The following is a 15,210-nucleotide window of genomic DNA, read 5'->3' on the forward strand; positions in this document are numbered from 1 at the left end:
CGCGACCGCCCCCGCCCCGCGCCGCCCCGCGCGCGCCCCGCGCCGCCGGTAACGAGCGCGGGGCCGGTAACGGAGCCCCGCGGGAGCGGCTGCGGAATGGCGGCGGCTCTGCCCCGTTCCCCGCAGGCCGGGGGCCGGGGTGTGTCCGCAGACCCCCGGGCACCCCCGGGCCGGCTCTGCGGGCGGGCGGGGCTCTGAGCGCGTCACGGGCACGGGGACCGGCACAGCCCCCGGGTCACCCCGGTACCGAGGCTTTCCCGGCTTTCCCGGCAGCCGCAGCCCGGGCTCCTTGCGGGGCGAGGTGCCAGCGCAGCCCCACAGAGGGAGGACTCGCTCCTGCCCCATGGACGGGTTCCCGGCTGGTGCCAGCCTGGCCCTGCCATCCCTCTGCCAGGGCCGAGCATCCCTCCCCTGAGCCCAGGACAGCACGGGGCCTCGAGCCTGCCCCTCACACCGGGAACTGACACACAGCTCCCTCCAGGAAATGAATTCTTTTTTTTTTTTTATTAAGTAAGCTGTAAATTATCTACTTCTCACTTCAGCACCTTTCCCTGGAAGTCCTTGTTGTCATGGTGATAAAACAGCCAGGTCCCTCTGCCCCCCTTACCTCACCTCTCTCCTCTGCCAGTTTAATTTTCACAGGAATTAGGACAAGCTACAGCCCTTTGAGCTACTTCCTAGTCTAAGGGGTGGAAGCACCATCCCTGCTGCCAGCAGGTGTGGGATCATTCATGGGAACACCCACCCAGCACTGGCCAGGACACCCTGGGCACCTGCCCAGAGCCTGCTGCCTCTCTGCACCCCTGCAGCCGTCAGGAACAGCCCACACAATCCTCCTGCCTCTGGTCCTGGCTGCCCTGGTGGGTTTAACCTCTCCGGCAGTGGCACACAGGTGCAGGGCCCCTGGGGCATCTGCTCCAGGTGTCACAGCCAGGTCAGGGTTTTGGGGGGACCCTGCCACAAACAGGAATCTGCTGGGGGGCACACACAGGCTGCAGGCAAGCACATCCACCATCCATTCAAGCAGAACCTGAGCAGGTCCCGGGGAAAGATGGGCAGAAAGGCCCCTGCTCCCCACCCACAGGGCAAGAGCCCAGCACAGAGCAGGAGCTGCCTGGAAACCCCCAGCTGGGGCAGTCAATCATTAACAATGCATGGGGCTCCCCTGGCAAAGCCTGTAATAAATGTGTTTGCTCAGGAGAAACAGCTTGCAGAGGCCACAGACCACATCTGGCAGGGAACAGCCGCTCCTGCTGCCCGGCCTGCCTGTCACACTCCTGCTTCACCCACCTCCCCTGCCTGCCACCTTTAAGGAGATCAACATCACCTCAGTTCTGGCCTTCTCTATCTAAATGTTTCAGCAGAATCTCTAATCAGATGGATTCCTTAAGCGCAACAAGAACAAAACCCCTATCATGGCCGCAATCTCTTTCTGTATCCTACTGTAAGTCATGATGTTATTTTTGTGAACACACCACATTAATTCACCCCAGATGAACCAGACAGCGTTTCAGTGTCCCCACAGCACCCATCCCGACCTACACCGTGCACATGGAGCGCTCCAGAGAGCCAAGACCCAAACCGAAACCCAAGATCAGTATTTTTGTGCTTCACCAGATCTTGAGGTCCCTGGGGGGACTGGGGCAGCAGCAATTCCAGCAGACAAGTGCCGAGGTACCCACTTCCCCACAGGAAAAAGTCCAGCTCATTCTCCAAAAATTCCAAAATGCATTTCTGTCTTCTCAGAACAACATCAGATGATGCCAAACTCTGAGTGGTGGTGAGAGAACACAAGTGGGTAAGAGGAATGAATCTTGCTAAACCTGGGTGCTACCTGCACTGCCAAGCCTTTCAATGAAGTTTTTGATGGATCAACAGATCTCTTCCTGCAGAAAATACCTGTCTGCTTTCCTTCAAGCTGAAGCTATCAGTCTGACAAATTCCTCAGGCACAGAAAAAAAAAAAAAAATAGATCCTATTTCTGTGCCAAATTACACCAATTCTCAAATTCATTTCCAATTAATGGAGGGGGAGGGGGTTAATTTTAAATCTTTTAGCTCTCACATTAAACAGGCAGATTCAAATTTCATTGAGTCTCCCTCTCTGGAGACATTTTCCACATCTCCCCTTTTCCAGACAAGGTAAGTATTAATCTCCTCTTGGTTTATGCTGAAGTGGCTTTGTATTGATTTTTAAAGATGTTCAAGTGTCTCCTATTTGGAAATAGACAAACACTTTGAGCAGGAACTCAGGTTCCCTCTCCACCCAAACATGTCTCAGCCCACAATGGACGCACTGCAGCTGATTTGTAATTTACAGGCTGAAGGCAAGACAGGAGATGGTGAGGGGCTGGGGTGGGCTGGGGGCTCCTAGCAGGGCTGGAGGCTCACACAGACAAAGGAGCCAGGACCTCCTGCCCCACAGGACATCACGCCTGGCTGTGCCAGCCCCTGCAGGACGTGCCCTGTACTGCTCATCCTCTGCCATGGGGTAGCTGCTCCAGGGTGGAGCAGGGCAGGTGGCAGGGACGCCTAGGAGGGCACACAGGTGGCAGGGCTGGTGCATCTCAGAGCTCCTGCCCTGCCTGTCCCCCTCCAGCTCCACCCAGCTCCTGTTCCCACCGTGATGCCACCAAAGCATCCATCACCCCTGGGTGTTTGCAAAAGCAATGCCCTGGCAGGGCCAGCACCCAGGAGCTCTCCAGATGTCCCAAAGGACATCTCCTAAGACAGAATGCTGCAGTTCAAGGCATTCCAATCCTCCATCCTTCCTTTAAAACATCACCCTGTCAGTGACTAAATTACCTCCAGGGTAGGAAGTTGCCCCTGTTTTATGAAGAAATATATATTCCTTGAAAAATGCCCTGACATTTTTGCTCCAGACAAAGCAGTTTGGCAGTGAACTAGGAAGCCTGAGGGGCTGGAGGGAGCACAGGACAGGTCAGGACAATTACACACTGTGATTAACACATCACCTGGCAGCCATCTGCACACTCTGCTGAGAAAGAAGGATCTGAAAACGCCAGACTAGGACAAGACTGAGCCTTTATCCCTAGGAGTACTGAATCTGCCATGAATAAATGACACTCTTAATATTATTATGAAGCCATTAATTTATGTAATAACTTTGGCTTTTGTATAGATGCTGGTGAGACAAAACCCCCTTCAGGTGAGCAGCCCATCATTCTGCCTCAGCCACCTGCAGAGGAGCAGCCCATGCTCACAGCTGAGCTGCTGACTCAGGGCTCCTCTGGCCAGAGCAGCTGCCTCATCAGGCAGAGCAGGACATGTCCCTGTCACCCTCTGTGCCTCCCTGGGCAGCAGATATTTCTGGTTCCCTCGCTGACGAGGGACAGTGCCAGAAATACACGAGCTATGCCGGGCACTTGCCAGCCTGCTGGAGGCACGGCCAGCCCAGCCCGGAGCTCAGGGGCTGAGGGCAGCCCAGAGCCCTGCCCGTGCCCCTTCCCCACCACCCTGGGACCCTTCACTGCCCCAGGCACCCGCCCAGAGCCCCTCTGGGCACTGCCTCCCCCCCGAGCACGGGCACCCTCCCTGCCCAGGTGGGAGAGCTGAGATGGGGCAGCTGCGCCAGCACCGAGGACTGCGAGCCAAGAGGAACAAAAGGAGTCAATGCAACATGGCCCAAAAGCCAGAAATAGTAGCTGTCTCCCTGCAAAGGAGCAGTCCCATCCCGATTTCCCTGGCATGGCAGAACCGGATTTGGGAGCTTGCAAACGAGGGAGAAAGCGATTAAAGTGTCTGAATTGGTGCTGCAGGAGGAGGATAAGAGGGCATCCACTTTTACAGAAGTATCACAAGAAACAGAGCTTTAGATTACACTACATCCAGCCCCAAGTAATCTGATTAGAAATTTATTTTATGGCTTCGGTTAGAAAGACATGAAGGAAATCCCAGGAAAGCACAGAGCCAGCTCTTCCATGCAGGCAGTGAGACAGAGCACAGCGAGCTCATCTCCCAGAAATGGTGTGAGACGGCTGTGACACGCCACCAGCCACCCCGACACCACGTCGGTGCTGACAGACTGATGGATGTGTGCCAAGGCGTGGGGCAGCCCCAGCTCCCACCCCAAGGCTGGCAAGGCCCCCCAGCACTGGGCTCCTGCACAGAGGAGCAGAGCTGAAGTGCAAGAAAGGAGGAATTTACCTGCTGAGCTCAAGGAGGAGCACAGAGGGATGGGCTGGCCCCACACAGAGCCCATCCCTGTGGTGAGAGCAGTCCAGCACTGACCTGCTGCCTGGGCTGTGCCAAGCAGTGAGTGTCCATCTCCCCAGTGCAATTCCCAGCCCGCCCAAGCAACAGGCAGAACGAGGGGTCAAAGCCACAACAAAAGAACAAAAGTAAAAGAACTCTCAGTGCAGAAAGTAGCAGAGGTCAGGTGGGTTTTGCCCTCCCCTGGGCAGAGGGGATGCTGAGGAGCACAGCTGAGGAAGGTGCTGGCAGCAGCCCCTCCCTGTGCCCCCCAGGCTGCCCCTGCTGAGGGCACAGAGTCTCCAGAGCATCCCCTGAAGGGGCTCCTGGCTGCAGCCTGAGCAGGTGACACCGAGCACCACGTGTGACAGACACACTGAACCAGACCAGCTCCGGAGGGGTAACGCCTGAGCCACAGCCAGGCCAAGAGCTTCCAGAAAGCCACCAAAGAGCAGTGACCCAAGAGCAGTCAGTGACAGGAGCCTGGAACGCTGACCATGCCATCAACACACCAGTGCTTGAGGGGGTGGTTTTCCAGGACTCATTTATCAAGGAACAAAGCGAGCTGTGGGTACAAGGAGTCTCTTGTACACCTCTCCCATGCATTGTGTGCCACTGGCCAGGAGCCAAACACCATTCTGTAACTGAGACAGCCCAAGCAAGCCACCCTTGGGCTCTTCCTGCCCAGCAGCCTGGCTGTGGGGTGGCAGCTGGGGGCAGCACCAGCCACAGCACAGCTGACACAGAACCAGGCAGTCACGGCCACGACAGCAGCACAATTACATGGAAATTGTATTCCTGATAATTTGGGGTATTTCTCCCTGTGAACACAGGCCTCCTGAAGAGATGAGCTCCAAGATTTCAGCATCCAATTAAATTAGATCAAATCAGCAGAGGAAATTAGTCTTTACAGCATGAGCAGATCCTCTGAATTTTACTAGCAAACCAGTGAGCTAAATGTCACCGTTCATCATTAACATCACTAATAAGGCCAGATTTGGGAGGCACAGCCACCAACGTGTGCCACTCGCCCGCCGCCCCCAGCACCCTGCTGAGAGCAAAAACCATCCCTGGAGCCATTGTGCCAACCATCACCGCTGGAATCCTGCTGGGAAGCCCAGGGTGAGGCCCAAACTGCAGCCCCAGTGGAGCAATGCCCTGCCTGAGGATGCTGCAGGGGACGTGGGAGGAGGAGGGCAGCGAGGGGGTCAGGGGCAGGTCCCAGTGCCACAGGGGGGGCAGCAGGAGCAGCACCCGGGCCCAGGACTGTTCTGGGGATGACACCATCTCCATTACCCTCCTCCCCCACGCACCTTGTTTGATGTGAAAGCATTAAAAGACATATAATTTGCGGAGTAAAACACAGGTATTATCTCTGACACATCCGTACTACAGGGAACGCTCTGAAGTCAATCACATCCAGGGCTTTCTGCTGCTCTACAGATTTTTCCTTGCCAAATAAGAAAAGATGGAAAATGAAGCCGTTTTTAGCTGCAGACCCACCATCTTCCTCTGCAAATCACCTCACACTTTGCAACCTCACCAATGATTGGTAACAAGAGACCCAGATCAGCTCCTCAGGGCTTTAGAAAGTGGACTCTGCATTCCAAACGGGAAGGGATTAACACCACATTGTGCAGGAGAAAGGAGCCGTCATGGCCCTGGTGTGACACCAGTAACATTTGAGAGGAATGAGACAGGACAGTGCCTGAAAGAACTGACCTTTGAGACTTCACAGAGACTCAGAATATAGCTCTGACCTATTCAAGTACCTGCCAAGCCTCTGCTGGGCGGGAGCCTGAGATGAGGCATGTTTTCACAACAGGCTTTGGAAGATGTGAGTCCTTGGGATATGGTATGGGTCACCGAGAGCATCCCAAGCCCCACTGGAAATAAACCAGCAGAGATGGAGAGGGCCATTCCCAGGGCCACTCCCAGTGCAGGAGCATGGCACGGGAATGCCACTGGGTGCCAGTGGCTGCCCGTCCCTGCCGGGCTGTGGGGCTCGAGCCAGGCCCTGCCAACTGCCAGGGAAAGCGACAGCCGGCGGGAGAGGCACGGTAATTAACAAAATTATCATCAGGAACAAACCACAGGCTCTGGCAGAATGCCCGCACTGCCACGCCGGCACTGCCTGCCCTGCTCTGGGCTCCTGGGCTCGGCAGGCGTGGGGCTGCTCACGGTCCCCAAATCACACCCACCATGGCACGAGCGGGCACATGGCCAGGGCGAGGGGACACCAGTGGGGACACGGCCAGGGCCAGGGGGAGGTCAGTGGGAACATGGCCAGGGTGAGGGGACACCACTGGGGACATGGCCAGGGCGAGGGGACACCAGTAAGGATATGGCCAGGGTGAGGGGACACCAGTGGGGACACGGCCAGGGCCAAGGGGAGGTCAGTGCCCTGCCAACCCTGCCTGGGTGACCTCTGTGACTCCTGCAGGCAGGGAGTGAGCCCGCGGGCAGATGGGGCCTCGTCAGCACAGCCATCGTGGCTCCCTCCACCCGCCAGGACAATATTTGCTCTCGGAAGGTGGCTGCTCCCCGAGCAGCCGCCCTCGGGCTGCAAACAGCTCCCAGCCTGGCAGGCTGCAAATATGGCAGGAGGAAAAACCAGCACAGTTTATTAGTTCTGAGACAGAGCTAAAAATAGACCCATGTGGGGCTGCTCAGTCCTCTGGGCAGATGTAATTGAGGATAATCTAGCTTTAAATATGGGAAGGCTGTCTGACAGCAACAGCAGCATTTCAGCACACGGACGGGGCGGCACTCGAGCCGCTGCGCCACCTCCAACGTCACCAGAGCAGCGCCTGCACCGCCAGATCCCAGCCCACTCTGCTGCTCCGTGCCTGGGCTTTCTGCAGGAACAGACCCGCACACTAACCCAAATATCTTAGCAGGCCACTAGGAGGGAAGCATGGAGTCAAAAACCAAGGGGAGCCTCAGTGGAACTGTGCCAGCACCCATTCCCCCGGCCTGAAATTTTATATAGCTAAGGCTTACCAGATTAAATGGCTGAAACACTCCAAGTCCTCAGAGCTGACAGCACCTTCCTCCTCCTGTGAAAGCTTCCTGTGTCCCAGGCAGGCTGTGAGACTGCTGGGAGGATGCTGTGTGGGTGAGGGTTGGGTGTGGGCAGGCAGCCAGGGCGATAACTGCCCTTCCACGAAGAGGGAAGCGCTCCCGCCTGCCCGCCAGAGATAGCAGGGAGACGTTGGGACTGGCTGGATTTTGTAAATCTCCCACCAGTCCTTGGGCTGGCGGGGAAGGACAGACCATGGCCCTGCCACCATCCTGGCAGGCAGCTCAGGCAGCTGATGGCGAGCAGGGCCGGTGGCAGCCACCAGCTGTGGCAGCAGCAGAGACCCGTCACCATCGCTGGGCACACGCCTGCAGGTCCCTGGCACTGCAAGGGGCTTCATCCCAGCAGGAGCCCAGGCTCAGACCTGCTGCCAACACAAGGACTCGTTGTGCCTGGCATGCCATGGCTGTCTGAGCTGGCCCTGCACTCTGCTGGGTGCACAACGAGCACCCACCCAGCTCTGACCCATGGGGACACACAGCCCAGCCTCATCCTGCCCTCCAGCTCAACTGGTTCTGACTGAGTTTAAAGTTTCCCTCAAGTCCAGAGCACTCCTCGCAGCCTGGCCCTGCACGCTGAGTCCTTCCCAGGCACACTGGCAGGAGGGGTCAGTGCCAGGCTCCAGGGCTGGGAGAGCATCCAGGGCATGGGGCTGGTGGGGGCACTGCTGGGGCTCGCACTGGGCTGGCTCCACGCCTGTCAGCAATGGAGAGGAGCAGCTCCAAAGGCACGGAGAGGGGAAGCCTCCCTGTGCTGCAGCTGGCTGCTTTGCAGTAGTTTGGACAGCATTTCCTTTGCATGTGCTTCTCCGGCTAAATATAATTGCAAAACATACATTTACATGCAATTATCCATTTATGAAGTGCTAATAAGTCAAAGGAATTCACTTAGATGCAATCTGCTCGCCAGCCCTTGTCCTCACAGGACCCAAGCACAAACCTCCAAGATCAGTGCAACAGTCAGTGCAGCCAGCTCCAAGATGCTAAATCATTCCCACATCTTCCCATTAACTCAGCTCCAGCCCATCAAATATTAAAGAGCCTCAGGCCTGGACACAGCTCTTTTTTACGAAGGTCGAGTGAATCTTTCATCTCTTCCCACCTCCATCCTCCTGCTCCCATCAGCAGAGGAGCATCACATGCTCTTTCATGTGAGTTCTGACTGCTCACACACTGACTCCCAGTAATTGCTGTGCATGGCTCCTCCATTCCACAGAGACATGATTATTTTGTTGCTATTTTTGCTTTATGAGGCTAAAAGAAGAGGTGACTCTGCCTGAAGGGGGGGTGGGGGGATTGGGGGATTTACTGATTTTTTTCTTTAACACCCTGTGGTTTCCCAGCACACCCCATCAACACCAATGAGCAAATAACCAGAGCACAAGGGCTGAGGAGCTGTCAGCAGCTAAAGGGCTGCTGAAGCCCCATGGGACATCACCCTGCCACTTTGTCCCACAGAGGAGGAGGAAGGGCCCCACGAGTCCCCATCCCACTTTTCCACCTCCAGCACCTCCACTACAAGGATTTTACAAGGCCGAGGGGGCTCGAGGGTCTCTGCCTGCTTTCTTGGGAGCTCCTGCACTTGCTGGGCTGCTGTGAGAGGCAAACCCACCCAGCTGGCTCACCTGGCCAGAACTGCTCTTTGACATGCAAAGATCCTTTGCAGGCTGCTGTTTTCCTCCAGGGTGACCTTCCCACCAGGGAAGCAGCTTATCTGCCATCTGGCTCAGGTCTTCCCTTCCTGGCAGCACGACCTGACCTCAAACACCCCATGTTTGACTAGGACTGCGTGGAGCTGTGCCCCCAGGAGAACCAAGGGGACCCCAGAGCCTGGAGATACTTCCAGCTCCCTACAGAGGCTTCATGTGATACAAGAAAACACCAACACCAAGCCAAGGCTGGGGAGCTGCTTCTGGACACGATTCCCCTTTTGCCAGCCCAGGGGACTCAGCAGCTCCAAGTGCTTTCCCTGAAGTGGGTAAGGAATAAAAAAAATGGAACAGAAAAGTAGGGATCACAATGGAATTGGTCCAAACTGAACCCAGGGTCTGCAAATGCCAAATCCCATTTACTGCCCAAGTGTCTCAGTCTCCATTAGCTCCCTGGGGCCAGCCCCAGCCCCAGCAGCTCTCAACAGCCCCAGCACTGAGCACAGCAGCACCAGTGCCTGCTGCCACCCCTGGGGACGTGCCCCCCCAAAAACAGCCAGCAGAGTATCCCCAAGCCTCTCCCAGACTCCCCATCCCCCAGGCAGAGGCTCAGCTTGCTCCTGCCCAGGACAGGGGGCTGCAGAGCCAGGGCAGGCCCATGGCCAGGACAGTCAAAGCCGGGTGCTGGGACAGGGCACGGCAGCTCCTGGCTGGGCACTGGCACTCTCAGGGCCCGGCAGCACAGGCACGGCACAGCTCCCTGGGGCAGAGCCAGAGCCAAACTCCAGAGCTCCCTGTACAACACCTTCCCTGCCCTCCTGGCACCTTTGCTGCCACCAGAGGGGTCGGCTGAGCCCTGCCTGTGCTGCCAGGGCTCCCCAGCATCGCCCCTCCGACGCTCCCCCTCTGCAGCTCCAGTGCTCCGACACATCCACGGTTACCATAGGAACCGATGAAACCCGAACTGAGGAGGAAAACGAGAGGCAGGCAAGGAGAACTGCTTGGATGCCCAGTGCCACTGCGTGGGTGAGTTTATCCTGACTGTGCGGGCGGGTTTGTCCCTGGACAGGGCAGGACAGGGCAGGGCAGGACAGGCAGGGCTTGCCCTGCATCGCCCACCCTGGCACTGCCCCGCGGGGCCGCCCCTGCCTCTGCGGTCACTGCTGATGTCTGCAGCAGCACCAGGCTCCCTGAGGGGCTCCAGGGCATGCGGGAAGACTTTCGGTAATAACTTATCCAGGGAAAGAAAACTTCCCGTGCCTGGTGCCTCTGTGCCGCGGGTTAAACCAGGACACTCCGGCAGAGGCTGCAGCAATAACAAGAGGGCGCTAAGAACCCAAAAGTTTGGGTTTATAATATTTTCGTAATTTTAAAAGCTTTTACAAATACGAAACGTGGCTCTGGCTGAGCCCCAATTACAGAACCGCTTAATGAAGCAGCCTACCCACAGAGCAGAAGCACGGGGGCTGTGGGAAGCGTGAGCTGTAAACAGCAGTGGATGTTCATCAAAGGCTCCAAGGAAACTCCCTCCTCTGGCCGGGGCAGGAAAGGCAGAGACAGAGAGAGAAACGTGGCCCCAGATCCTCTCCCTGCCCAGGCAGGAGCATGGCAGCGTGCCCACAGCACTGGCACAGCATTCCAAGCAGGCATTCCAAGCCTGGCACGGTGGAGAGAGGAGGGTACAGGGGGGTTCTGCTGCACAACTGCTGCAAAAACCCCCGAAAAAACCCAGGGCACAGCCAACAGCAGAGTGCAAAGAGCAGCTCAGGCCTTCTCAGTTCACGGAAAAAGGCAAGCCTGCAGAGAAATCCCTGCACTCCCAAAGTGGTAAGCATTGATTTAAACTTCTCATTAGCTCAGCACAACCTGAGCAGCGAGCGGAGCGCGGCGGTTCTGCCGTGCCATTTACAATGGGCACTTGGCTCACCCAGGCAGCAGCTCCCCCAGGCTTTCCGGATACTTTTCCATTAATGAATAATTTGCACAATGATTATAGAGGGAAACCGCATGAGCCATCGCCCTGTGCATTGCCTGGAGCCCAGGGGAGGCTTGGCCAGAGCATTTCTGCATCAGCACAGGGTGCAGCTGACGGCACTGGAGCTGCACGTGTGCTCACAAGGGGAACCCCCACCCGGAGTTCCAGGAACCCAGAATCCAGGAGAGGGGAGGATGCACTACAGTGGGAGGGAAGGGATCAGCACCCAGGATTGCAGCCAGGAGGACAAAGCTGGTGGGAACAGGAGGCAGGCCGAGTGCTGGGGGAGCAGAGAGCATTGTGCCACCACTCCCAGACCTTCAGCACCTTCTCTTCCCCACCAGCCCAGGACAAGCCCCAGCAGGGATGGTGACCTCACACAACTCACTCCATCACAGCACAGGACCTGGCCCAGGGGCCACCTTGCCAGAGCTGCACAACCCACACCACCCAGCAGTCTCAAGCAGTGTCCAGCAAGTGGCAAATCCCCGAGGGACCCACCAAGCAACTCTGCCAGGTCACAGACTCTCCTGGACCCCAGTAACATCTCCACCCCCTCCAGAGCAGTGCCCAGAGCCCCTCAGCAGCACAGGAGAGGAGCTGGGTCACAGGCACTCGCTGTTCCACCGATGCTCACCACCTCTCCAGATGAAAAAACAAAACACAAAACCTCCAGACTTCACTGGATTTGCACACAGGAGCTCAGTGCCAGCCTGACCGGCTGACTCCCACCCCCACTGCCCCCGAGGCGGAGCTGGTGCCCTGTGGGTTGCCCCACGCCTCAGCCCGCTGCTCCCACAGCAGTGGTGTCACCGTGCTCGCTGAACTCTACCACAGACTGTGGGACAGGCGCGAGCGCGCGGCCCGGCGTGGCGGGCACGGCTGGACTCCACGGCAGCAGCTGGAGCCCAGCTCCCGGGAAAGCATCCTCCACACACGGAGCCAGCGCCACGCGCCCGCGGGAGATCGCTGCTCCGGAGAGGAGCCGGCTACTCACTTGATCTTCAGGCTGGCCAGCATGGTCTTGTCGATCCTGAGGAGAGAGCAGAGGAGGGTGTTACTGCAGGCAGATGTAGCTGGCAGGGGGTTGGGCACCGGGGGCTGCTGCCAAACACGACCTCAGCACGTCCTTTGGAGGTGCCAGCGCTCCGGCTGACACGGAAAGACACAGAAAGATTTCATCGGAAAACAAAATCAGCCAAGATTTAACCCAAAATGAAGCCTGGCAGCGAGCAAGAAAAGATCCCCCTAGTTCCCTGCTGGTGCAGAACGGCTGCCTCCCAGTCTGGAATGGCAGAGGTGAGCTGGGAAGCAGAGCAGGGCATTGCCTGTGTCCCAGCCCTCCCCAAAGCACAAAGCAGGTATTTACAGATGATGGGGCTGTGGCAGCCCTGACGTGCTGGGAAGATCCCCCCAAACCCCCATATTGAACTGCCCCAGGCAGCCAAACACAGAGCAGCCCCATCACTCCCAGCCCTAGCTGGCTCATGTGGCACCAGGAGCCCCAGTTGCTTCACTCATTTCCCTGGCACTGGTACTGAGTGCTCATCTCCTCAGAATCATTGTGGTTACGGTCATATTAATATTAATTAATGCAAATCATAGTAATGTCATAAAATGCAAAATAATGTCTTTTGGCAGTCACTGAAAATGCTCTGTTATCTGCCACATGGAACCAATTCCACATCTCAAAAAAAGACCAAACAGCAAAATAACACCCCCAACACCCTCTTGTTTTGCACTGTGATTGCAGAGAACATGGCGTGGCCACAGAAATGCAGCTTCCCCCACTTGCAGCTTCGCTGTGTCCCCCCCAGGCTGGGCGGGGCTGTCAGGAGGGGGCTGCACCCGCGGGTGGCACAGGGGGCAGGTCCTTGGCACTCTGGGGCACAGCTGAGCCTGGCAGGCACACGGGCACAGGCACCACAACCTTTCCCAGGGTCCCTCCCTTGCAGCAGCCTCACCCTCCCAAAACCCCCCGGCCACGGGAGCTCTGTTCCAGGCATCTCCCCAAGCATCAGCTTCCATGCTCTGCACTGGAGAGCCAGCACGCTGCTGCTCCTAAAAATAGATCTGGGGCACCTGCTATTGTGACTTAATACCTTACAGGCCTGCCCAGACCTCACTGATCATTAAATCACGCCGAACATCAGAGCACGCTGGGGAGCAGAGCTGTCTCCAAACCCGGTGGCAGAGGCAAAGCAGGTCAGGGACATTGGGGGGCTGGGGCAGCTCCCATGGGACCTGTCCCTGAGCGAGGGCTGCACCAGCGGCTCCATCCGGAGCCACGGGGAGGAAAAACACTTGTTGTTATTTGGCCTCTTAGAGTGAGAAGGGGAGGAAAAGAAACAACAACAACAACAACAACAAAAAAAAAAAAAAAAAAAAAAAAAAAAAAAAAAAAAAAAAAAAACCACAGGAAATAAACTCCCATGTTTGGGAAACCGCAGTTGCAGCGTGACTGTGGGAGCCGTTTGTCCGCCCTGCCCTGCCCTGCCCAAAGGCGGCAAAATGAAAGTGCGCACACCCCGCAGCCCTGGGCAGCACCGGCCCCGGGAGCGCTCCCAAGGGCTCTGCACCCCCAGTGCATCCCCACAGCCACACCGGGGGCACCGCATCTGCCCCCCGGCCGAGCACACCGCCCCGGGGCCTCGCTGGCAGCAGATGCCCTTGGTGGAGAGTTTAAAAACCAGCAATTTCCAGCCCAGCAGAGGCTGGAAACAGCGAGTGCAGCCACAGCAGGCGGCAGCTGGGTGTGCCCAGGCACCTCGCACGCAGCCCCACAGGAAGGGTGGGTCGGCCGGGACCGTGAGAAGAGGCAGGTGCAGCTACGGGGCTGTGGCAGGTCCCTCCTTTGCCGGTGCCCGCCCCGGGAACGCTCTCCGGCAGCCGCAGGGCTTTCCAGGCGGGGCCTGGCCCGGGGAGAAGGGCAGCGACCCTTGGAGCAGCCCCCACCCCACAGCCCCGGGAGGATGGAGCACGCCGCCGCTCTCACCCTGCAGATACCGGCGTGGTGTCTAAAGGAAAGCCCTGTCCTGTTCCCCCAGCCCCAGCTGCACCGGTGGCACAGCCCCCCAGAGCCAGTGCAGCCCCCCAAGAGCCAGCGCAGCCCCCCCAGAGCCAGCGCAGCCTCCCTCCAGCTGGCTGAGCCCGTTTTCCTCAGTGACTCTCCGACTCGTGATTTTCTTTCCCCTGCAAATGCCAAAGCACAGCAAGAAAAAGAAGCCAGAGCAGAGCCCAGCGGGCCCCGAACGCCCTGCCAAGGAGGGTCACGGCTCTGCTCCGGGGCAGGAGCCCCCGGGATGCCCCCGGGCAGCCAGGGCCGCAGAGCCGCTGCTCCCACAGCGACCGTGGGGCAGAGCTGCCCAAGAGCTGCGATCTGGCCGCCACAAGATGAGCCCACATACCACAAAACTTATTTGTACAGAAGTCTGTCCAAGTGCTCCCTTCGCCTCTGTAAGCAAAGAAAGCCCAGCCGGGCCAAGGCAGCTCTGGGCTTCAGTGAGGCGTGTGCTCCATCCCAGGGGACCCTGCCGCAAGCCGTGGCGCTCCCGCTGCCCTCGCAGTTACTCAGCATTTCCCCCAGCCGCTGGCAGGCAGCTCCAAGCCCAGGGCACCGCATTCCCTGAAAACCCCGGGCTGCCCCTGCCCGGCCCCAGCCCCTGCGGAACGGGGAGGGCGCAGAGCAGCCTCCTGCCCCAAACACCAGCACGACCAACACTCGGAACAGGCATGAAACACCTCGGAGAGGAGACCTGGAGAGAGGCCAGAGGGAGAACCGTGCCGTTTCCTTAAGCTCTTTCCCTAGAGATGAGCACTCTCAGAGGGAAGACACGGGAGCGCACATCCCGCTGAGCTCGGGCTGCAGGCAGCAGCCGCGGCGCTCTGCTGAGGACACACAACGAACGGATGACTCCTGCAGGTGCCAGCGGTGCTGGGGACCTGCCCCGGACCAGGAGGGAGCTTGCTGCACACCCCAAGGCGGCTGCAAGCATCGCTGAGTGCAGGAGGAGCAGGCAGCAGGGAAAGCAGCGAGAGGAAGGTGCGGGGCAGATATCCCGCAGGTGCGGGGCAGACATCCCGCAGGTGCGGGGCAGACATCCCGCAGGTGCGGGGCAGCCAGCCCGCAGGTGAGGGGCAGCCAGCCCGCAGGTGAGGGGCAGACAGCCCGCAGGTAACGTGCCCGCGGGAGCCCCGGCGGTGCCCGCAGCGCCCATCCCGGAGCTCATGGGCCGAAGCTGTGCCGGGCTGCGGCGGGCACGGGGCAGGACCGTCCTTCCCCCGCACGCTCGGG

At 58.3% G+C, this 15,210-nt stretch overlaps 1 protein-coding gene across 4 annotated transcripts in view; it reads right to left on the bottom strand.

Moving 5' to 3' along the window:
• RAP1GAP2 (RAP1 GTPase activating protein 2) overlaps window positions 1-15,210 on the bottom strand; it is a 43,280-nt gene that overhangs the window by 27,774 nt on the left and 296 nt on the right. For 2 of the 4 annotated variants that reach the window (XM_041482490.1, XM_041482489.1), the window contains exon 2: window positions 11,914-11,949. In XM_041482490.1, the coding sequence (XP_041338424.1) occupies window positions 11,914-11,949 (36 nt within the window). Of the gene's footprint in view, window positions 1-7,214; window positions 7,263-11,913; window positions 11,950-14,323; window positions 14,358-15,210 lie in introns of those variants that run through there. The other 2 variants (XM_041482493.1, XM_041482494.1) reach the window with 2 other exon arrangements.

Source organism: Pyrgilauda ruficollis, unplaced genomic scaffold (assembly GCF_017590135.1).
Source record: "Pyrgilauda ruficollis isolate IOZ18807 unplaced genomic scaffold, ASM1759013v1 scaffold59, whole genome shotgun sequence".
Classification (NCBI taxonomy): domain Eukaryota; kingdom Metazoa; phylum Chordata; class Aves; order Passeriformes; family Passeridae; genus Pyrgilauda; species Pyrgilauda ruficollis.